The 23,793-nt window shown below is 44.4% G+C and overlaps 2 protein-coding genes across 3 annotated transcripts in view; one reads left to right on the top strand and one right to left on the bottom strand.

Annotated features, from left to right (window-relative positions):
- The window catches only part of LOC115382236 (stonustoxin subunit alpha-like), an 829,400-nt gene that overhangs the window by 626,631 nt on the left and 178,976 nt on the right, over nt 1–23,793 (bottom strand). The window lies entirely within an intron of this gene.
- Nucleotides 1–23,793, top strand: part of LOC115382171 (NLR family CARD domain-containing protein 3-like) — a 78,314-nt gene that overhangs the window by 3,609 nt on the left and 50,912 nt on the right. Inside the window, exons 2-9 of the mRNA XM_030083851.1 lie at nt 3,346–3,465; nt 5,217–5,300; nt 5,953–6,069; nt 7,547–7,618; nt 8,967–9,050; nt 10,079–10,168; nt 18,399–18,476; nt 20,769–20,867. Of these exons, the coding sequence (XP_029939711.1) occupies nt 3,347–3,465; nt 5,217–5,300; nt 5,953–6,069; nt 7,547–7,618; nt 8,967–9,050; nt 10,079–10,168; nt 18,399–18,476; nt 20,769–20,867 (743 nt within the window). The 5' untranslated portion in view covers nt 3,346. The remainder of the gene's footprint in view (nt 1–3,345; nt 3,466–5,216; nt 5,301–5,952; nt 6,070–7,546; nt 7,619–8,966; nt 9,051–10,078; nt 10,169–18,398; nt 18,477–20,768; nt 20,868–23,793) is intronic.

Consider the following 23,793-nt stretch of genomic DNA (forward strand, 5'->3'; position numbering starts at 1 on the left):
AAAATAAAATAAAATAAAATAAAATAAAATAAAATAAAAAAAGAAGTACAGGGATCTTACAGGGATTTTATTACAGATTAAAATTAGAAAATGAAGCTCTTATTATCTGTGGTGGAATGGATAAGGAAAAATAAGTTGGTACTTAATGTATTGAAGACAAACAGTATTATATTTGGTACAACACATACTTTACAAGAGCAGCCTGAATTGAATATTTTATAAAAAAAAAAAAAAAAATATGTGCCTGTAAAACAAGTACAAGAAACAAAATTACTTGGTGTTGTGTTAGATAATGGATTATCATGGACTAAACATATTGATAAGATGGTATCCAATATGGGAAGTGCTGTTTCTGTTGTGAAAAGGTGTGCAGCTTTCATGTCACTAAGCATAATTAAACTAGTCTTGCAATCCCTAGTATTATCATTTCTGGACTACTGTCCAGTAATCTGGTCTAGTACATCACAAGAAAATATAAAAAAGTTGCAAATTGTACAAAATAGAGCAGTAAGAATAGCTTTGCATTGTGGTTACAGAACAAACATCATAGCCATGCACAAGTGTTTGAGCTGGTTATTAGTAAAGGAAAGATTATTATATTCACTACTGGTTTTCTTTAGAAACATTTTATTTACAAAAAAAACATCAATCTTGTGTAAAAATGTATATTTTAGTTCAGCTGCATGTCTATGCAACCAGACATGCTACCAGGGGAAATTTTACATTTCCTAAATCAAAAACAAATACAGTTAAACGAATGGTTATGTATAGAGCTATGTAAGAATGGAATAAATTGCCAGAAAACATTACGCAAGAAAACAGCAAAATAATTTTCAAGAAGTTAGTCAAAAAACATTTGTGTATAATAGAGACTTAAAGGTGCATTAAGGAGTTTTTCAACTTTAAAAATACTTATTTTCCACCATAAATATGTTACACATTTTTAATGATGTGTACAATGTGCCCTGACATATTCATTGTAAGTACCGCTAACAGCGCTAAATTGTCACTTGAAAGTTGCAGTGCCGGTCTGGCACCACAATTTTTTTTTTAAGAGAATTTGTAATGCATGCTCCGGCTGGCCTGATTCAGTTAGGTTTCGTTTTGTCCACCATTACTCCGCCAGATGCTTAGTGAGCAACAACTGAGCAGGAGCTTCCAGAAAGTATGAACAGACTGGCTTCTAGCACTGCCACAGCTTCACACAGACTCCACCAGGGAGAAGAAACTTAAATTTTACTCGAGCGCTACTAAACGAGTGAAGACGGAGTTCCCCTCTTCTGTGCACGCGAGCCACAGGGACGAGTTTTTCACTAAGCTGCATTACGCCCAAGGCCTGCAGGGGGCGCTGTTTCGCATAAAACGTGCAAACTCCTTCATGCACCTTTAAATCAGTTGGATTGGATTGGTCAATTGGAATTACAAGTATTATTTAACATGCACCTTTGCTACAGAAATGGTTCTTGATATAAACGGTAAATGAATGGGTAACTGTCAAATCTGATTTAATTTTTACTTTGTTACGTCAGGTTTTTTATTTTTGCTTCAAGGGCGTTGGGTATAATATGAAAGGGCAAAAGAGATTAGAGTTTTTTGTGTGACCAATGTGCATAATATGTGTGGATCTATGAAGATATGATATGTGAATGTTGTGTATCTCTGCTGACCTGGGAGCGGTCTTGTATTGTTTGTGTGTTGTGTTATGTATTTTTTGGTGTTTTTTGTTTTGTGTTGCATTTGTGTATGGATTGTTTTTGTAGATAATGTGGCTGCATTGATACATTGTGAAGATGTTGTATGGACCCCTGGAAGAATAGCTTTGGCATTGCCATAGCTAATGGGGATCCAAATAAATCAAATCAAATTATTATATATCATTTAGTTTTAGAGGATTAGAGTTTATTTTGCTCTGTTTCTAAATTACAGATCATTGGGGTGGCAGGGTGAGTGTTCTCCCGTGACCAGCAGCCACTGGCTCTGTTTAATGTCATCCTGTTCCTGAAGTCATCAACCAGAGCCTCACATCAGAATCAAAGGCCATGTGAAGAGGGATACAGTCAAGTCAGCCCCACGCAAACTTGCGCAGGGGCTCTCAAGGAGCCAAATTGATCGGGGCCGACTTGACTGTAAGCCGCTTACCAACTCGGCCCAAAGCCTCTTTTGTCACGCACTCACGCCACGTTCTATTTCTCACGCTTAAAAAAAAAAATACCGGTGAATAACTGGGAGCGAGCAAACATGTCTGCAAGTGTCTGTATCTCGGGGACGGGGCCGAGTTGGTCAGTGCCAACTTGGATTTGGGCCGACTTGACTGTAATCCATGTGAAAAAATGCTCTGGCTGCTTAATTCATTCAGTTGTGAAGTGTCTCTGAAAATTAGATTTTTGAACAATTCAGTTCAATTCAGCTTTATTGAAAAAATACCAATTACAGCATAGTCATTTCGAGACACAGTTACAGAGCAAACCCAACACATCCACATGAGCAACCATAAGTGACTGTGGAAAGGAAAAAAAACCTCCCTTGTAAAAGGAAGAAACCAGCAGAACCAGGCTCAGAGGGGACGGCTTTCTGCTATCCCGGTAGGGTTGAGGGGACAGAAAGAGAAAGAAATAGGACAGGACTCAATCACGGCTCGAGACAGCCTCTTCTTCCAACTGGAACTCTGGGACTGGCTGGGGCCGCTTCCCCTGGACAGACCTCCCCGGTGCAGTTGTCCAGCCGAATTGCCTGTGATATTAGCTTGTCAAGCACCTTAATATCATCTCTGTGTGCCAATTCGACCTGAAGCTCCAAACTTAGCCCGGACAAAAACGGATGAGAGATGGAACGTCCTCCAGGTTTCATTGTCGGCAGCTAGCATCATGAGACAGTGTCCTCACATCAAGCAGAGACAGACAGAAGGACTGAGGAGGGACGGAGAGCAGCTTCTTCTCTCCAAAAGAGTCTGAAGAAGATGTGAAGAGAGTTGATGAGGTGAGAATCTCTGTCAGCTACAACAAAGCTTTCACAACGTTGTGTTGGACTGGATCTGACTGTGTGGCTGCTGGCTGTGTGTCTGTGTGTCTGTCCAGCCTACATTATGGACACCTGTTGTTCTAGTGGAGACACACATCAGGAACAGCCTTCAGATGTGTGTGTTTCTCTGTACTGTCACTGTGGAGGTCCTGATGACGGACATCAATTCATTTGGAGGTGACCACGTTTTACAGTCTTGTTCTGTTCCAGTCTGCAAGAAATTTAACGATGAAAATGTGTGTGTGTGTGTGTGTGTGTGTGTGTGTGTGTGTGTGTGTGTGTGTGTGCATGTGTGCATGTGTATATATGTTTGTTTTTTTTTAATAGGATGAAAAAACAGAATACAGGCTACTGCCGTGAACATGGGCCTGGACCTGCTCCCATAAGACGTTACTGGGCCACAGACACACTTCTGGATTCCCGAAGATCTCCTTCCTTTGACCCTCAGTAGGTTTTGTTTCATCCATTCTGTATTTTGCGTATGTGTGTGTGTGTGTGTGTGTGTGTGTGTGTGTGTGTGTGTGTGTGTGTGTGTCTGAGGGGGGGGGGGGGGGTGAGGCGGGAAGGGGCTTCATCAGAGGACACAGCAGAGGCTCTGCCTTCTCACATGCCTCCATGAGAACTTCCTGTTCTGGTTGCGTGAAGGATGCCACTCTGGTTGTCATGGGGCCCTTTTCCACCAAACTGGTTTCAGTGCTAGTTAGGTGCCAGATCCAGACTGAGCACTGGATTTTGGTTTTGCCACCGCTTCAGCCCAGGCCCTGGGCCATCAAAAATAGGGTTAAACTCGCCTCACTTCTTTCCTGGGCCAGAGCAGGGCCAGAGCGAGCACCGTTATGTCACTGGCTGGGGGCCTGGTTATACAGTAACCTAAAGCCTTTGAGAACGGAGGAATCGATCAGCTGACTGGCTTCTGGCAACCAACATGGAAGCTAAATTGAAGCAGCAGTGAACTATGAGATCCAGTGCTCCCTTGCACTTTGGTCCCCACCCAAGATCCCAAGATGAAGTTTTTACAGCAACAACTTCACAACACTCCATTACATGACATGATATTGCATTTCGTTTAACCTTTGCTATGAATTATTGCATGTCAAAAACTTGAAAAGCTTATACGATAGTCAGTTGTCAATTTCTATTTTTATTTTTAGAGTGGGACATGGTCAAGATGGCTTTCATGCCAATCGTCCTGACACCACCCTGCGGGGTTCACACACTGGTTGCGTCTCAACACCAGCCTGCGGAATCTCCACACTGTTCAACCTCAGTGCATCATCCAGCCTCCCAAAAGCATCCCTCCAAATCTGCCGTATGACATCTATAAAGATGAAAATATTCCCAGCAATGTATTGTATTTGTTTAAGCGTACAGCTGGTCCACATTTAAAATAGCCAGGGTAATGCTATTGCCAACACTACATCACTCATTGGTCAGGAACAAAACATCATCATTAACATGTTTTCGAAACTCGATTTGTCACTTTATGTGACAATGTTGATGGGAACGGGCAGTCATGAGGAAAAAAGGACTGTTTTTGGCACGGGATGTCAGTGCAGGCTTGCAAAACCAGGACCAATACTGCTATGCACGTGAAAAGCTCCTCCATTGTTGTTGTGTGGGCTACCATTGCCATGCCAACAGCTACATAAGCAGTAATGTGGGATGTCTTACACAGACGTTATCATGTGGCTCTGGATTAGCGCCTTTCTCGATGAAAAGGGAAACTGTTCTTACGTTGGCACTGGTTTGAGAACCAGCACTAAACTAGCACTGAAAGCAGTTGTTTGAAAAGGGGTCATGGTGCATCCTGCATTGGCTTCACCTGGCTTGATGAAGCTCTGTATTCTCATTCTGGCTTGGTCTTTTGTGCAACTAATTAAGCCAGGACCCTCTTGTTCTGAATTCGATGATCCTGGAACAGTCAGTAGTCCTGGATCAATGAGTCCTATTTTGTGCAGCAGACCCCTGGTCCAGAAATGAAACAGAGACTTTGCTCCTCAAAAAGCTGAGTAAGAACCAACTGATCCTGAATTCATGCTTCCCTTCTACACACACGCACGCACACACACACACACACACACACACACACACACACACACACACACACACACACACACACACACACACACACACACACACGCACACACACAGCAATTTTTGTTGTTCTCATTCACTCAAAGTTGAATGTTTTCTCATAGGAGGAATACATTACCTGGACCTGGACGGGGACTGGGACTTGGACTTGGACCTGGACTCAGCCTTTCCTACGTCAAGAGAGATTGGTATAAAAGCACAGTTTTGTGTTTTTTTCTTTATGTTCTCGTTTACCCTTAACCAGAATAAATCTACCTTCTTTATCTTTTATTTCTGAAATCACCCCTCCACCCCTCTCTTCTTATGTATTTTTTTTTTCTCTGAATTAAAAAAGATGTTGTTGAAGACCTTTTTTTTTCAAATTTCGCTGAAGTTCTGGAGTTGAAAATGCATTTCCTGCAAAAGCAACCTTTTTTTCATTTTTGTCATTGTTTTAATTCAATTTAATTCAGTTCAATTCACATCAATTCAATTGAACAACCTGGTCCTCAACACTTCCAAGATCAAGGAGGTCATCAGTGATTTCAGAGGAGCAAACCCCTCCCTGAACACTGATGGAGAAACTGTGGAAAGTTTGGAGAATGTGAGTCTCCTTGGAGTCAGTGTTTTCAAATATCCTGGACTGTCAAGACCTCAAACCTGGTCCAGATTACCACCAGAGATTCTACTTCCTCTGAAAGCTGAGAAAGACTCGACTGACCTTGAACTGATGCTGCACTGCAACGCACACACACACACACACACACACACACACACACACACACACACACACACACACACACACACACACACACACACACACACGGCCACACTCACTCTAAGTTGAATGTTTTCTTGTAGGAGGAATCCATTATATGGACCTGGACAAGGACCTGGACACAGCCTTCCCTACATGAAGAATGACTGGTTCAAGCAAACGCATTTGGATTTCAGAAGATATCCTTCCTCAGCATCTCTGTAGGTGCTCTTTCATCTGGTGTTGTGTACTTTCTGTCATTCTTTACTAAGTGATTCATTGAACATGACACACATTATTGTCTCCCTCTCACTCCATCTGTCTTCATCATGATGAGCTCTACATACTAACATCACACACATCAGGACATGACAGGCGAATTGAACAGAAGACAAACATTCAACCAGTCAGATTATTCTCTAGAGTTTACTGAGCATTTCATTCCAAAGCAGTGACTGACTTTTCTGTCTGGGTCCTAAAATACTGCTAAAGTTTCTATTAAAAATCCTCACAGCATTTTGACAAAGTTCTGACTCAGACAATCATGGAAGTCCATCTGAAAGTCCCAATTCTGCACCAAAGCAGAAAACACAGCTGATGTCTGGAAGTGTGTGTCCAGGATGGAGTCATATCGACCTCATGTTTCAGTAAACTCCTTGTAATTCCCCTTGTTGGAGGATTCTCTGCTCTCATCATCTTCCCTGAGTGACAACTGCTAACGGCCCAGCAAGGAAGTCTCATCAATCACTGACTTGTCGTTATTGTCTGACCCTACATGAGGACCCAGCAGGAGTGTCAAGCTCAGTTCCTGAAGGGCTGCAACTGAAAAAATGTAGCTCTAATCTAATTAGTGAGTGGGACTATATATTTTAAAATCAGATGGAATGTACCAGAATGGCCACAGGCATATGTGCCATCCACAGACATTGCAACAGTTGTTGGCACTTGTCGGCACAACCCACGACACAACCATCAATATATAATCAGTAGACACCGTAGATATATCAAGGGTAGACACCACATCAACCGCTATCTTGGAGCAGTCGCCCGCTCCACTGTTGTATGTTTAACCGTGAATGAAACAACCCACGGTCTCATAGATTTTACGTCCTGCTGCTGGAGTCATGGCTGCTTCATAACTTCTCTGTACAATGCAAATTATGCCTTCAGCTATGAAATGCTCTCAACATCCATCCATCAACAGGTATTATATGCAGTGAATTTATTAGGTTGCAAATTTGTCAGTAACCTCCCTGTTGAGAAGTGCAGCCTCACCAGGCTGAACTGTGAAACATCTGATGGAGGCAATAATATCTTTGACTGAATTTATGCTGTTCAGTGACTTCTGAAGAGCAAACCCCTCCCTGAACACTGATGGAGAAGCTGAGGAAAGGGTGGAGAGTGTGAGTCTGTTCAGACGAAGCAGCACTTTGAAATGGAGAGAAGCTGTGTTTGTGATCTTTATCCTTAGTTTACACCAGTCTTGGAATTAACAAGTCTGGTTGATAACAGTTTCATACAAAATCAACATTCATGATGATAGTAATAAAGCAAACAGAACTCTGGTAGTGGAGTAATATAATTATGGCAAATATCAAAATTCAGATATCGGGGTTGGATTGGAAATGCGCGTGCACACACACACACACAGCAATGTTTCTTGTTCTCATTCACTCAAAGTTGAATGTTTTAACACAGGAGGAATTCATTACCTGGAACAGGACCTGGACGAGGACCTGGACCCAGCCTTTCCTACATAAGGAGAGATTGGTACAAAAGCACACTTTTGCGCTTTTTCTTTATGTTCCAGTTTACCCTTAACCAGCATAAATCTACCTTCTTCATCTTTTATTTCTGAAATCACCCCTCCACCCCTCTCTTCTGAAGGCCTATTCATACTCCATGAGAACAAGAGCAAAGTTTGGCAGCTCAGGAGGTACGAGAACAAAATGACCTCCTCCTGGCCGAACAAAGTTCAGCTGCCTCGTGCCCTCCTCCTCTAAGAACTTTCTTCGGCTGGGTGATCGAGAAGTGTTCTGTGATTGGTCATATTTTCCTGCTTCACCTCCACACTCCCATTTAATGTCAAAAGCGGAGCCACTGAAGAGACGGCGCTTTAATAAATGGAGCAGTAAGCTGCCAGTTTCCCAACAATCGCTCATAAAGTCAACTGAATTTGTCTTTAGAATTATGTAACTGTCCAGGTGTATATTTACATAGACTTGTACAGTTTTTTGTTGAACAAAATGTTACTAGTATTCAACGAAGAACTGCCTCGGTTGGTTATCATGTCTGCTCTTCATCTGCTCATGGAAGGCAAGCTTCAAGAACTATTCCTTCATCAGTTCTTCCATAAAACGCCATAGCTACATTACATTGGGGAATGTCGTGTTGCTGGAAACATCTGGAGAATGAGGAGCCTGCAGTGAGGGGGCGCAGCCTCGGAGGGGCGTGGCTTCGGAGTTCTTGCAGCGTCTGCTGGAGTATCAAATGTTGGCCTGTACACGAAATTTCTTCAGCTGTCGGATGACGTCATCCTGCCAAACTTTGTTCTTGTTCTTGTGGAGTATGAGGAGGCCTTTACGTTTTTTTGTATGAATAAAATAAGGTATTGTTTAAGATCATTGCTTTTGATTTTGCTGATGTTCTTGAGGTGAAAAATGCATTTCCTGCAAAATACTATATCAACCTTTTTTTTTTTTATCATGTCTGTTGTTATCTAATTCTATTAATGAATTCAAAAGAAGAATCCATCCATTTTTTTTTTTTCATTTTTGTTATTATTTTAATTAAATTCAATCCAATTCAACAACCTGGTCCTCAACACTTCGAAGACCAAGGAGGCAATCAGTGACTTGAGAAGAGCAAACCCCTCCCTGAACACTGATGGAAAAGCTGTGGAAAGGGTGGAGCGTGTGATTCTCCTTGGAATCAGTGTTTTCAGTCAAATATCCTGGACTTCCAAGACCTCAGACCTGGTCCAGAAATCCACCAGAGACTCTACTTCCTCTGAAAGCTGAGAAAGACCCGACTGACCTTGAACTGCTGCTGCTGCACTGCACACACACACATTCACACATTGGTTCTCAATCACTCAAAGTTGAACGTTTTCTCATAGGAGAAATACATTACCTGGAACTGGACCTGGACCTGGACGAGGACTTGGACCTGGACTCAGCCTTTCCTACGTCAAGAGAGATTGGTATAAAAGCACACTTTTGTGTTTTTTCTTTATGTTCCAGTTCACCATTAACCACAATAAATCTACCTTCTTTATCTTTTACTTCTGAAATCACCCTCCACGTTTTGTTCTATTGTTAAGAATGGTGTTTGCTGTTAAAGACCATTGTTTTTAATTCCTCTGATGTTCCATAGCAGGGGTTTTTAAAGTGTGGGATAGGGAGCCTCCCCAAAGAGAAATCAAAGGCGTGCCGTGGTCAGCAAATACAAATGTCAGCATGATGCATGCACAGGCTAATGTGCTCGTGCACAGGTTTTGGGCTTGTACAAATGAAGTGCAAAAGACACTATTGAAAGCATACTGTACACTGTTATATACAGCCCACCTGTGGGATGTATATAAATAAATATATATAAACAGTATATAAACAGTCGAGCATTCGAAAGCTCACTGTGGCGTACAACGACTGCTTGAGAATTCTGTTGAAAAAGCCTCGTTGGGACAGTGCCAGGCTCTTTTTTTGTTACAGCCAGAATTCCAACATTTCATGCGGTACTGCGTAACCTAATGCACACATTTATATTTCGGCTGACTGACTGTGAAAATTCTATCGTTTTGAGTTTGACCAGTGTTAGCATTAGTACCACACGCTATCAGTCTGAACTGTGGCGTCACTGGTACAGGTGTCTACTTTAGACCCCTTTTATGTGTGTGTCTGTTCCTAACCTGGACCTCATGTCTGTAATAAAGTGCCTGTCTGCCAACAACTCCCTTTTATTTAGAAAGCATCACATACACACACACAGAGCAAGTCTTTGGTAAGAGTGAACTTTCATCCTATACGTCAGATTCTGACAGAGGTAAAGAAGATATGGTCCAGTTAAACGTGTTTCTAATCTGTGGACTTTCTTACATCATTATGACATTCTGTGCAGAGTAAGACACTTCTTCAACGGTAAGGCATATGTGATATAACAATTTTCCAACACACACACACAGCAATTTTTTGTTGTTCTCATTCACTCAAATTTGAACAATTTTTTTTATAGGAGGAATTCATTACCTGGAACTGGACCTGGACCTGAACGAGGGCTTGGACTTGGACCTGGACCCAGCCTTTCCTACATAAAGAGAGATTGGTACAAAAGCACACTTTTGTGTTTTTTTTTCTTGATGTTTTAGTTTACCCTTAACCAGAACAAATCTACCTTCTTTATCTTTTACTTCTGAAATCACCCCTCCACCCCTCTCTTTTTACGTTTTCTCTCTGAATGTTAAAAAAGTGTTGTTAAAGACCATTGTTTATAATTTTTCTGATGTTCTGGAGTTGAGAAATGCATTTCTGGCAAAATACTATATCAATATTTTTTTTCTTTTTTCATTTTTTTAAATCATTTTATTCAATTCAACTCAACAACCTGGTCATCAACACTTCCAAGACCTGAAGCTATTAGACTGCTGAACTCGACTCATGCTCTGTAGGCTCCTACCCCACACTAGAGACACTGCTACCACTTTTTTTTTTTTTTTTTTTTCCCTTGTCGTGTTCGGCAGCTGGGGCGTGCAATATTGTATGATTGTAGCCTTTTACTATCCGAACAGATTTTAATATTAGCAGCAGGAGGAGACTGAGTCTCCTCCTGCTGCTGCCTTTATTTAAAGCTGGCATCCGGCATGGCTGCCGGACAGGACCGGGACGGAAATGCTCAGAGAGCAGGGACAGAAAGAGAGCAAGATAAAGAGAGGGAGAACGGAAGGGGGGGGGGGGGGGGGGGCACACAACCTATGTACAAAGTCACAATACAAAAAAGTGTTGTCGACGCACCACACACAACCTAGAACAATCCCAAACCCCCAATCTAGACAACACCAAAACAGAGCCGACAACCAACACAGAAAATTACAGAACCATACATACATTTTTTTTTTCTTCTTTTTTTCCAAACCATATTAGTGAACAGACCAGGCCACAAAAATAAAAGGAGGTGTAGGGGAGGAGGGAACTGCAAGGACACCACAAACCGTATTTTTTTTTTTTTTTTTTTTGAGTATAGCTAGTCGTAACTAGTAGTAAACTAGGGGCGTGCATCAAGAGAGGTCTGCTACAGATCACCATTATTCTAACCACCACAAGAAGACAAGGTAACCCAGTATGTAAAGAGTGATTAAAGATCAACGCGATCATGTGAATATGATGGTGACAGTGATGGTGATAGTGATCATGCATATATGACCTCTGACCTCTGAGAAGGCCAGAAGCAGGCCAGAGAGGCCCTCAGAGCCCAGACAGCCAGCGGACATCACAGAGCCCAGATCCAAGCCGCCCCCCCAGGCAGACGCCCACGCTCCAGTCCAGAAACGGGGCAGAGGAAAGCCCCGGCCGGGGACCCCGGCAGTCCCGGGGCCCGGGGCCCGCGGAGCCACGACCGGCAGGAGCCGGTCCACCCCGGGCGCCGGACGCCCGGGGCGGGCAGGGCCGAGAGCCCAAGGCCCAAGAGCCCAGGAGCCAACCCCCCACCCAGGCGAAGGGCTATGACCCACCCGGGAGAACCAGCCCACACGGGCGGCTACCCACCCCGGGCCAGTACCCCCCCCAGTGCTCCAGCCACGCACCCCGAGATCCAGGGCATCACCCCCCCCCCCACCACCCCACCCCCCACCCCATCTCCCACCCCACCACCCCCACCCGGAACCCACCCCCCCGCCCGTCCACCGCCCGGCCCACCCCTCCCACCCACCCCCTGTCCTCTCCCGCCTCACTCCCCCCCGCCCCAACCCAACACTCATACCCACTCACTCATGCTGACACACACACATGCACACACGCACACACACAATCACTCATCCCTAAACCAAACGCATACACACACACACTCACATTCCAACACACTCACACCCTCTCACGCACATGCACACGCACACACACACACACACACACACACACACACACACACACACACACACACACACACACACACACACACACACACACACACAGTCCATCCTACCCCAAACATACTCACATTCCCGCGTCATCCAACTGTCACATCCTGTGGGAGACACCCCCGGAAGGCAAGGGAACACCGAACCCCACATCCAGGACCCCCCGCCACCCACAACTGCCGCCCCCACCCCCCCACCCCCCCGCCGCAGACAGGTATGCACCCCCCTGAGCCAGCAGCCCCCCAAACCACAGCCGCTCCAAACCCCCGGCCTGTGGGGAAAACAACAGCCCCCCCCGCCCCACCCCCCACCAGAAGGAATCTGGAAACGGGGGCGCAGAAGACCCCATTGCCCTCCCTCCCCCCCCCCTCCGTCTCGTGAGTGTTGATGGAGTATATGTTGTTTGCAATTAAAATTTGAGGGTCAGTAACCACACCGTGCCGCGAGTGAGGCCAAACGAGCAGTCTTATCCACCTGAACAGCCCCACCCCCGACACAGCGCGCCAAGACCCCCCGATGTGTGTGTTTGTATGTATTTGGACGTGTTAGATGACTAAGTGCAATTAAGACTGAGAGGCGAGCCACTGAAGGGTGCAGTGATTGGGGCCACTTAGATGGCCCCCTCCACCACACCCAACTTGATAAGCCCGCCTCCCAAAGCCCTACGTGTGTGTGCATGAGAGCGGGGGGAGAGGGGGGTCCGGGGATGCCGCAGCACCCCCGTCACCCAGGAGCCCCCCGATGAAGGACAGGGCCAGGAGCGCCACCCCCCTCCCAGGACCAGGGCGGACAGCGACCATGGCCAGAGAACCACCGACCCAAGAAGCACACACCCATCATGCATCAGGAGGAGTGAAGGTGAGGACAGACAGGGGGCAGCAGAAGGACCCAGACCCAGGGCCCACCGCCCCCAGGCCCACCGGGGCCCCCCCCCACAGGACACCGCACTCTCTCATACATGGCTCCAGTCGCCCACACATATACACACACGTACAGACATACATACATACTTACAGATACACACCCTCACACACATACATACCCCGCTCACAGATACATACCCACACACACATACACACTTACACATACATAGTCATACACAAACATATCCAGATACACACCCACACACTCATACACCTACATAAATACCCACACATACAAAAACATATATACATACTCACACATACACACCCACACACATATACACATACACGTACACGCACCTTCCCCAACCCCCTAACCCCCACAGCCCACCACCCCCCTATCTACACCCCCATCCACCCCGCCCTGTCCCCCACCACCCACCCACCTCCCCCGCCACCCCCCACCCATCCACCCCACCCCCCTGTCCCCCACCACCACAACCACCCACCCCGATGCCCTGGATTCCGGGGCAGCAACCAGGCACCAGGGCGTGCACCGACCCAGGCCGCGGCAGCACGCCCGAGCCGACCGGCCCCCCCAGCCAGGTCGACCCCCCCACTCTCACGGAAGGAGAGAGCCCCCAGGCACCAGGGCCCAGGGCCCCCAGCCACACCCGCCCCAGGACACCCCGGCCGCCCGGACATGAACCGGCACCCGCCGACCCCGGCCCCCCGGGGCCCCCGCCCCACCGCCGCCAGACAGCCCCAACAACCGGCGCCCCCCCCACCCCCAATCCAAACCAAACACGAAGACAGCCCCCAGCGAAGCTGCCCAGATCCCGACCCCAAGACAGTGCCAACCACCCGCAGCCATCAGGCCCCCCCCACCAACAACCGACCCTCAAAGTGGAGAGGCCCTCATCTTCCCCTTACATGAAGTGATGGAGCTGATCACAGGGGACCAGAGGGAACCAGATTCAGCTGATTGATCCTCTGAACAGACAGACATCGTCTCCAAGCTGATATGATCTAATAGAAGATTCTTAAACTGCCCGTTACTCAGATTACTTCTGGATTTCCAATTTACAAGGATAGTTTTCTTTGCGATGCACAAGATGGTGAGAACCATGTAGACAGAGTTTATCGACATGTTAATTTCACCCAGATCACCTAAAAGGCACAGTGTGGGAGTTGCAGGGATATTGCATGTGAACCATGTTGACAGGTCTTCACACACCTCAAGCCAGAACCTCTGCACTGGTGTGCAGGACCACAAGGCATGGAGGGAGCTGTCAGTCATGTTATCATTGCAATGTGAACAGATATCAGATTGTGATAGACCCATCTGGAACATCCTTCGTCCTGTGTAATGAATTCTATGCAGAATTTTGAATTGTATTAGTTGTATATTTGAATATTTGAATGCACTGCTACCACTTTAACACTGGACACTTTGCACACCAGGTCATTACTGTTGTACACATATATATATTAGACCCTCCAGAAAAACGCGAGCAAAAATTCTTGATTATGCATACTTAAATCCCAGATTATGCGAGCTAAAATGCTTGATTATGCAAGTAAATATGCAGGGTTTTATGTCAGTTTATGCGGCAAAATTGCGGACAGTTGTGAATTATGCTAATATTTGTGAAATATGTGAAAAGATGTCAGATATGTAGGTTGTGGAAAAAAAGTTGATTCTTCTCCTACATGCTGTTACCACACTACCACTGAATGAAAAAGAGCAATTTTAAAGATATTCTATGATAATCAGACATACTACAAGCAAGCTGCATCCCATTAAGTGCTGGCAATTTTGAAATTATTTTATTTTATCAACTTAAGCATGGCTTAAACATAAGATCACAAAAAAAACATTCTTCCTGCCGAGTTATAAATTGAGAAAAACCACCTGCTACAATGTTTTCAAACTGTTTAAACTCAACTGTTGACCATAGGCTTTAAAACTCTAAAAATAGAGCTGTTAATGAACCAAACCAATAAATAAACAAATAATAGTTTAAGAGACTTATTGCACCTTTTCTGGTAAACCTGCTCAGTATTCTCTTTCAGAACCATTAGACAATACTGTATTGCTATGTGATAACTACAAAACAAAGTGCGTACATTCATCAACAAAATAAAACAAAGTGCAATCTCTTTGCACATCAAGTGCATGACAAATTAGGAGGCAAAAATCTAGATCGATTCGTTTCCTTTCCCTTCTCTCTCTCTTAAAACAATGCAGAGTTCACAGCTTATGAAAACTTAAATAACAAAAATTGAGAGAACACAAAATAAATCAGCTGTTCAGTCAAATCAGAATTATTCTTCATCATCAATCCCCTCTTCATCAGCCTCCTCAGCCTCCATGCACTCCTCCTCCTCCTCTTCCTTTTCCATCACCTCTCTCTTCTCCCTCTCAAACGCTCCACTCCAGATGTGTTGGTTGTGGCACAAGAACACCAATGCCTTCAAGTTTTGATTGGTTGTTGACCTCCTCCTGTTGCTCAACACCAAGTTGTAGATACTGTTGCTCCTTTCAGCATCTGCTGAGTTGGCGACAGCATCTTTGTATCTGCGTGCCAAGGCAGAAGAACAGGAAGTCTCTCCTGAAGGCCATCCCAGAACACATCCAAATCAACCACACCAGATTGTGCACCTCTGAGTGCTGCTGGATCCAGGCTTGTAACATAACCAGTAAACTCTTCTCTTGGCACATGAGAGAAACCTGGAATGGCCTTGTAGCTTTCCACAGAGTCATCCAGGAATGCAATATTACGAGGATCAAACACCCTGACCTCCTGGAAAAATGCAATGGCTGGCTGTCCGTCTGACATGTACTTGTTGAGCTTTTCTTCAGCATTGACATATGCCTCACCAACTGTGCGGAGAATGTCAATCTTTGTGGCGTGTGGAAGGTCAAACCCACTGAAGTATTCATCGCATACTTCCAACTGCAGCTCTTTGTTGGCAGCAATGAGCACCTGCAAGTCCTCCAGATAGTTGAAGATCTTTGTGGTCACTGGACGTCTGCTCTCGAAGATGTCTAGTAGACTGATGATGTTCTTGCACTTGTCAGCCATGATATTGATTTGCACATTCAGGGACTGAGCCAGGTCAGGGTCTTGAAGCATCTCATGGAGTTTCTCCACAGAGTGTGGAACACTTCGGCCACACACCTGTGAATGAAAACCATACAGAGAGACACAAAAGGAAAAGAAAGTGATTAGGCTTGTGTGTGCGTGTGTGTGTGTATAGGGGCCTAACTAGCTGAGAATAATTACTGTCATATGACACATTGACACATTACACACTTATTTACCATTGTTTCCATCTCGATGAACTCCTTGTAGAGTCCAAAGTACTCTCTGTGGTAAAGTACGGCAAAGAATCAGGAGTTCCACCGTGTTGCACAGGGGTTTGGAGGCACGACCACCCCTTTTCTTGGCAGCTTGTTTGTCATGAAGGCCAGATAGCGTCTCTTCCAGGATCCAGCATTGAAAAACATCTGAGAGAAGCTCACTATGAAGTTGTTCAAATGATTAAAGGGTTTGCGAAAGGCATTTCCAATAAGGTTCATGATGTGCGCCATGCATGTGATGTGCAGTGAGTTGGGGTACAGTGCCTGCAGAGCAGCTTTGAATGCCTTTTTCATGTATGCTGCGTTATCTGTGTCAAACACAATCACATTTTCATTTTGAATGCCAAAACCTTGCAGGCACTTTACAACAGACACAGATACAGTAGAGTGGTTACACTCTTCAAGGAACACGGTGTCTGCAAGGTAGGCCAAAATGCGACCAGAATGATCCTTCTCGAGTGGTGCACGCAGAATGTTAAGCACACATCTCCCCTCTATATCCGGAGTCTCATCAAATATCACAGCAACAGGTTTTCCAGTTATAAGTGTCTTCAACTCCTCTTTTTTCTTCTCATACACTGCTGACAAGTATTGCTCCTGAAGTTGGTGAAATCCTGGAATGGCACCACCATTGATGACATTTTCCTGGAGGAATTTCCTCATTACAGGATGGTCGCTCTAGAAGAGTGGAATATTCACTGCAGTGCAGGTGGCAACCCAAGACTCACAAAGCTGTAAAAAAAAGAAAGATAATTTTTTTTTGTTAAACTATTGAGTTGTCTTATTATCTCTATTTCTCTCTCTGTCTCATCTCACTAACCCCCTCACACACACACTCACACACACACACACACACACACACACACACACACACACACACACACAAATACACACACACACAATCACTCTATCACTGAGGTTAAACCTTTTCCTCTCCAGTTAAATATATGCAATATTTAAAACAGCACCTGTAATTGGGATATTTAAAAAACAACCCATACTCTCTCTCTCTCTCTCTCTCTCTCACACACACACACACACACACACAAACACACACACGCACACACACCTCCATCACATTCCTTTTTTATTAGTTCGTTATTTAGCTGAAATTGTTCCTCACCTCATTTCTCGTTGCCCTTGAAAGGGTTTTGGAGGTTGCTGCCTCTGTTAAGGTGAGTTGTTTGGAGCTTTTTTCTCCATCAGCAAGCCTCTTGGTGTGCTTTGCGGTGGTGAAGTGTTGCAACATGCTGGACTTTCTCTTGTGCTCCAAAACCAAATTGCACGGGGTGCAGAAAAGTTTACCCCTGCTTTAATGAAGTATACCGGGGTACTGGTTAGCTTGGTCTTTGGCTGAAATATTCGGTGGCAAATGTGACGAATTTTGTCTCTTCATTGTTTCTCCAACTTTCTTTGAGCGCCTTGCTCCCATGAGTGGGTTTGAATGAGAATGCGTGAAGTGATGATGTCAGGCCGGGCGTCGCGGAAATTGTGACATCAGGCGAAACCATTTCTCATTTTTTTCGCCATAAATGTGACATTATTATGCGGGGATTATGCAAGCTTTTGGAAAATATGTGGCCTCTGCATAATCAGCGGCAAAACGGTGATTTATGCGTGAATTCATCGCGTTTTTCTGGAGGGTCTAATATATACGGTGCAACACTGTCTGTAAATACTGTTACTATTATTTATGTTTTATCTTTATTATTATTAGTATCCTTTGTTTTTTACTCTCCTAGAGTTAGGCTTCTTACCCGGGACCCGAGTACCCCCTATTCGTGCCACAAACATGTCAATGTGAACTGGTATGACAATAAAGTTTACTTGATTCTTGACCAAGGACTTGAAAAGAGTGACTTGAGAAGAGCAAACCCCTCCCTGAACACTGATGGAAAAGCTGTGGAAAGGGTGGAGGGTGTGATTCTCCTTGGAGTCAGTGTTTTCAGCTAAATATCCTGGACTGTCAAGACCTCAAACCTGGTCTAGAAATCCACCAGAGACTCTACTTCCTCTGAAAGCTGAAAAAAAAACTCAACTGGCCTTGAACTGTTGCTGCACTGCAACACACACACACACACACACACACACACACACACACACACACACACACACAAACACACACACACACACACACAAACACACACACCAATGTTTCTTGTTCTCAGTCACTCCAAGTTGAATGTTTTCTCATAGGAGGAATCCATCACCGGGAACTGGACGAGGACTTGGACTTGGACCTGGACCTAGCCTTTCCTACATAAACAGAGATTGGTACACTTTTATTTTTTCTTGATGATCCAGTTTAACCTTAATCAGAATAAATCTACCTTCTTTATCTTTTATTTCTGAAATCACCCCTCCACCCCTCTCTTCTTAACTTTTTCTCTCTAAATGAAAAAAGGTGTTCTTAAAAGACTATTGCTTTTAATTTTGCTGATGTTCTAGTGTTTGAAAAAAAAAACATTTGCTGCAAAATACTATGTCAATCTTTTTTTTTTCCATGTTTGTTATTCTTTTAATTATATTCATTAATTGGATTATTTAGCCCATTTCGATTCAAAAGAAGAATCCATCCATCCTTCCGTCTATGTTCTACCACTGATCTGGGACCAGGTGGTGGGGGCAGCAGTGTAACGCCCAGTTCCATTTCTCTTTCTATCCCTACCCCTTAGCCCAACCCCTTGCCCCTGCCCCTTTGAAATGGAGTGCTAAGGGATTCGGGCCGAAAGTAAACCCCTCTGAATTGGGACACCCCTTCGATGTATGTCATCAGTAGTCGCTGCTGCTGATGACGTAGGCAGATGCGACAATTGTTTGTTGAAGAAGAATCAGTACGCTTACATTCAGCCAATAACCCTTTTCAAACCCTTTTCAAACTCGAATGTTGGCAATAACCCAGTAGCGTGTGGCCATGTAAACACCCGCCAAAACCCGGAAAAGCTCATTTTCGAGATTTGTAAAACCCGATAAAGACCGCTGGGTTACTCCTTTTCAAACTCGAAAGTGCCGCCGTGTAAACACGTAATGATTTAAGGGACATTGTTTTTGGTTCTGCGCATGTGCCAGCCGCAATGAATCATGGTCTTTTGAGTCCAGCAACGAGTCGGCGTGAAACTCACCAGACTTTTGTCCGTGTGAGGCTTCCGTAACGCACGATAGGAACTGTTATTCCTGGCGCACACGCCGCACATGCTTCCTTCTGAAAGTCGGCGATTTGTACGGCCTACAGAAAAATCATGAACAACAGAACAACCGTTCTGTCTGCGTTCCGTCTACAGAACGGAGTCACCGCAGCAGTCTGCCTCTGCAGTCCAGTGTAAGTTGGGATGTCCAGACTTCCTGTCCCCAGAGACTTCCTCCAGCCCTTCCTGGAGGATCCAACGGTCCTGTGGTACCCAAACCCCTGTGGTCCCCAAACCAGACCCCCTCCAGCCCCCGACTGCACCTAGAAATTCTGTCCATAAAGATCATGAACAGAACCGGTGACAAAGGGCAGCCCTGCCAGAGTCCAACATGCACTGTGAACAGCTCCGACTTACTGTCTTCAATGTGGAACAGGCTCCTCCTTCGGTTATTCAGAAACTTGACGGCCCTTAACAAGGGGCCCCAGACTCCATACTCCCAAAGCCCCGCCCCCCACAAGATACCACGAGAGACGCCGTCGAACGCCTTCTCTGAATCCACAAAACACATGTGGACTGGTTGAGCGAACTCCCATGAATCCTTGAGCACCCTAAGGAAGGTCTAGAGCTGGTCCAGGGTTCTACGACCCGGACAATTGTACTTCCTGGATCCGCGGTTGGACTATCAGTCGAATCCTCCTCTCCAGTACCCTGGAATAGACTTTCCCAGGGAGGCTGAGGAGTGTGATCCCCCTATAGTTGGAGCACACCCCCCTGGGGTCTGCTATCTGCCTATCCAGAGGAACTATCCCTGATGTCACACCTTCTTGCTTGGCTCTCGGAGGAGGCGGGCACTTTTTCTATCGCTCTCTACTTGTTTCTCCCTCCCTATTGTCTCTGCTTGCTGCTGCTTTTGTCTCGTCTGCTTGACTGGAGCAATCACTTGACTTTTATGTTTTGTTTTTTTTTTTAACCAGATGATGTTCACACGATGAATTTGATGAGTCTTTATTTTTATTGTCTGATCTCCCATGAGGACCTAGCTGGAGTGTCAAACTCACTTCCTGCAGGGATGAAGTCCTGTGTGTTTTCCACCTCTCCCTGTTTCAACACACCTGAATCTCAAAGAAGGTGCCTTTACCAGGTTGAGCAGCAACCCTGACAACAAGCCTCATTACAATCAGCTGTGTTGAAGCAGGGCGACAAAAAACAAAACAAAACAAAACAAAACAAAACATGCAGGGCTGTGGCAATCCAGGAACTGAGTTTGAAACCTGTGAACGAAAGCAGTGTTTACCAATCGCGGTCATCAGGGACCCCCTTCCAACTTGTGACATCTGACATATTCCTCTTGGCCCACATGTGGAATCAGACTTTTAAGATAGTAACAATCGATCTTTCTGGTTCTCATTCACTCAAAATTGAATATGCTTTCTTGTAGGATGTATCCAAGATCTGAAGCCAGCTGTGTATCCATCAAGACTCACTGGTCCAAAGACAAACTGATAGACTTCAGACAATCTCCTTCCTCAGAGTCTGAGTAGGTTTTCTTTTATCTGGCGTTGTGCATTTTCTGTCATTTACTAAATGATTCATCGAACATGACACACATCGTCTCCCTGTCACTCCATTTGTTTTTGTCATGATGAGCTAGTTATGAGCTTTAACTGTGGTCTTTTCCCTTTTCTGTTTTTATTCCCAACTTTTGTTTTTCCCCCTTTTCCCCTTCATTTAAAATCACTGAACAGTAAATCTTTCACACTTTTTTTCTAAGATGAAAGTTTCCTGAACAATCTTCAGCAGAATATCAAACTTCTGACTTCACTTCAGTACAAAGTGAACATTGTTAAATGAATATAAAGAACCAAATGGAACATGTGACATTTTACAGCTCCAACATTACATTTGGTATTGAGAGAGCAGTTCCAGTTCAAACCTCTGCATTTATATGGCTATGTTTACATTCAAGTAATATTGAGGATAAGGTCAAAATTCAGGTTTCTGAAACATTTAGAGCAATCTGTTTACAGTCGTGAGTGGACAAAGTTACACCTGGTAACTTTCACATGGTGATTGTAATCAAAAATGGAATTTCCACACTAGAATGCTGTTAAGCAGTTTGCGCTCCTGTATCACAGCAGGAAGGTTCTGGGTAGCCTATAATCTTGTTCAGAAGGTCCATGGCCCCGAGCCTGAAATAAACAAAGCTACAAATATACAAGTGAATACACACTCATACAAATAAACAAACAAAACAAATTGGTTCTTCTTCCCTTACACAAGTATGACGTCATAAACTGCATTGAAAAGAAAAGACATATTTTCAAATTGACACAGGTTTTTTACAAATTCCATGAAAAGAGATCAGGTAGTTCTGATATTTTTCTGGCAGTTGGCTCTACTGTATCTAAGTTTTTGTAGCTGCAACAAAGAAAGCATTTCCTCAGTCCAGCTGTTAAAAAAGGGAGGCTTGTCTGATTTCCATTGAAAAAGCATCAGTCTTCGGGCTATTAATGAGGTGAAGGCTATTGCCTTTCCCTGTGGTGCAGAGACAGTGTCCTCTGGGGGGTGGAATTTCAAAGACTGTAATAAATGGGGAAGGTGCTATCAACTTTTTACACATGTATGCACATTTGTCTTTTTCTGAAACTGCTCAAAGCCTCGCAGCTTCAAAACATGTGACCCATAGGAGCTCGGCTCTGCTGACATCTTATGCAGGAGGGACCAAGGTTAGGATATATTTTTGCAAGCTTGTCATTAGAATAGTGTAATCAATGTACCACCTTACAGTGAATCAAATATTGTCTCATACAAATGGAGGAAGTATGAGCATTTTTCAGACACAGCTGCGAAGACTCCTCAGTGAGATCAATATTTAGGTCCTCTTCCCATACAGATTTAGTTTTGCTCCATGAGATTGGATTGATGTTTTATGTCATGGTAGAAATCTTGGAAATATTCCCTTTCCTATACGGATTTAAGGTCAGGATGTCATCAGTAATACTTTTATCTTCTAATTTGTAAAAACCTATACAAATGAATGTTAGGGATGTTGTAGTTTTTTTGTAGTGTCTCAAATTAAATCAATGTTCCTTTCACAAAAGGTTCCTTGAGAAAGACCAATCTATTTCTATGCCAAATTTTGAAGGCTGAATCAGTTTGATATTATCAGGTTGATATTAACTCATTGACTGCCAGCAGTATGGAGCAGACAGCTCCATACTGCCAGTTTTGGGGCAGTTTCACAGAAATTTCAAGGCCCACAGAAAATTGAGTTTAAGGACTACATAAGCATTCAACCAATGTAAAGAACCCCTTAGACTCTCTTCTTTCATCAGGAAAAAAAACACATTTTTTTCTAGCCTTTTTCGATCTTTAGTAATCGGCAGTAGAACAAAGAGTGGTTTCAATGAAAATGCCAAATTTTGACCATAAAATAGAGACAAGGAGCTTTTTCTGCAGAGAAGCAAGTTCAAGCAAAATGGTGACTGACATCTATTTTTTTTTTTGACACCTCAACATCTGAACAGTTCCATGGTCACCGGCATTTTGTTCGCTGTCACCCCTATCCTTTGCTATCTCTGTCAGATCTCAGTTTTTAAAGCAGGGTTGGGGAATCCTGGTCCTGGAGGGCCACAGCCCTGCATGTTTTCCATGTCTCCCTGCTTCAACACAGCTGATTGCAATGAGGCTCATTATCTGGCTTTCTACTGGACTTGGCCATGAATCTTGATTCGATTCCAGAGAGCAGGGAGATGTCTAAAGCTGAAAAGAAGAAATCTTGGGGAGAACCACAGTATTGAGGGATCCCACTACCAGGGACGGACAGCTTTGGCAACAGCTAGCATGAGACAATAAGAAGTAAAGCCTAGGACTATGTTGAGTACAGTCCGTTGGACGGTCCAGCACAAGAACCACGGATCCCAGAAGTACAACCGAAGCCAGTCCACGGGCAGCACCGACAGGAGTGTCCTCCCGGTCTGGCCGGAGCTTGTTCGTAGGCCCTCGTAATAGTGGAGTCAGCAACTGAAACTGGAGAAGACTCCCCCTCGAAGGGGGGGACAGCAGGTGAAAAGCAATGAACGGACTAAAGGGAAGAACATTCAGACATTAGAGGATAGGGCTCAGTGCACCTTACTTCCCACAGCATTCTAGCTCCGAGGGCAGCTTTGTGGATAGTTTAGTATTTAAACTAGTATTTAGTTAGTATAGTTTAGATAGTTTAGTTTAGTTTAGTTTAGTTTAGTTTAGTTTAGTTTAGTTTAGTTTAGTTTTTTTTAGTTTAGTTTAGTTTAGTTTAGTTTAGTTTAGCTCTAACTCAACATTTTACATAGGACATTGTATGTGTTTTTTCCAAAATTCTTCAAGTTTTGAACATTTCCAAAATACATGAGAATGGTCTACATCTGCTGTCCCACATTCACGCCAACATCTCTGTTGTATCTGTAATTGTTTACTTTTTACTT

Source organism: Salarias fasciatus, chromosome 23 (genome assembly GCF_902148845.1).
Source record: "Salarias fasciatus chromosome 23, fSalaFa1.1, whole genome shotgun sequence".
In the NCBI taxonomy this organism is placed as follows: Eukaryota; Metazoa; Chordata; class Actinopteri; order Blenniiformes; family Blenniidae; genus Salarias; species Salarias fasciatus.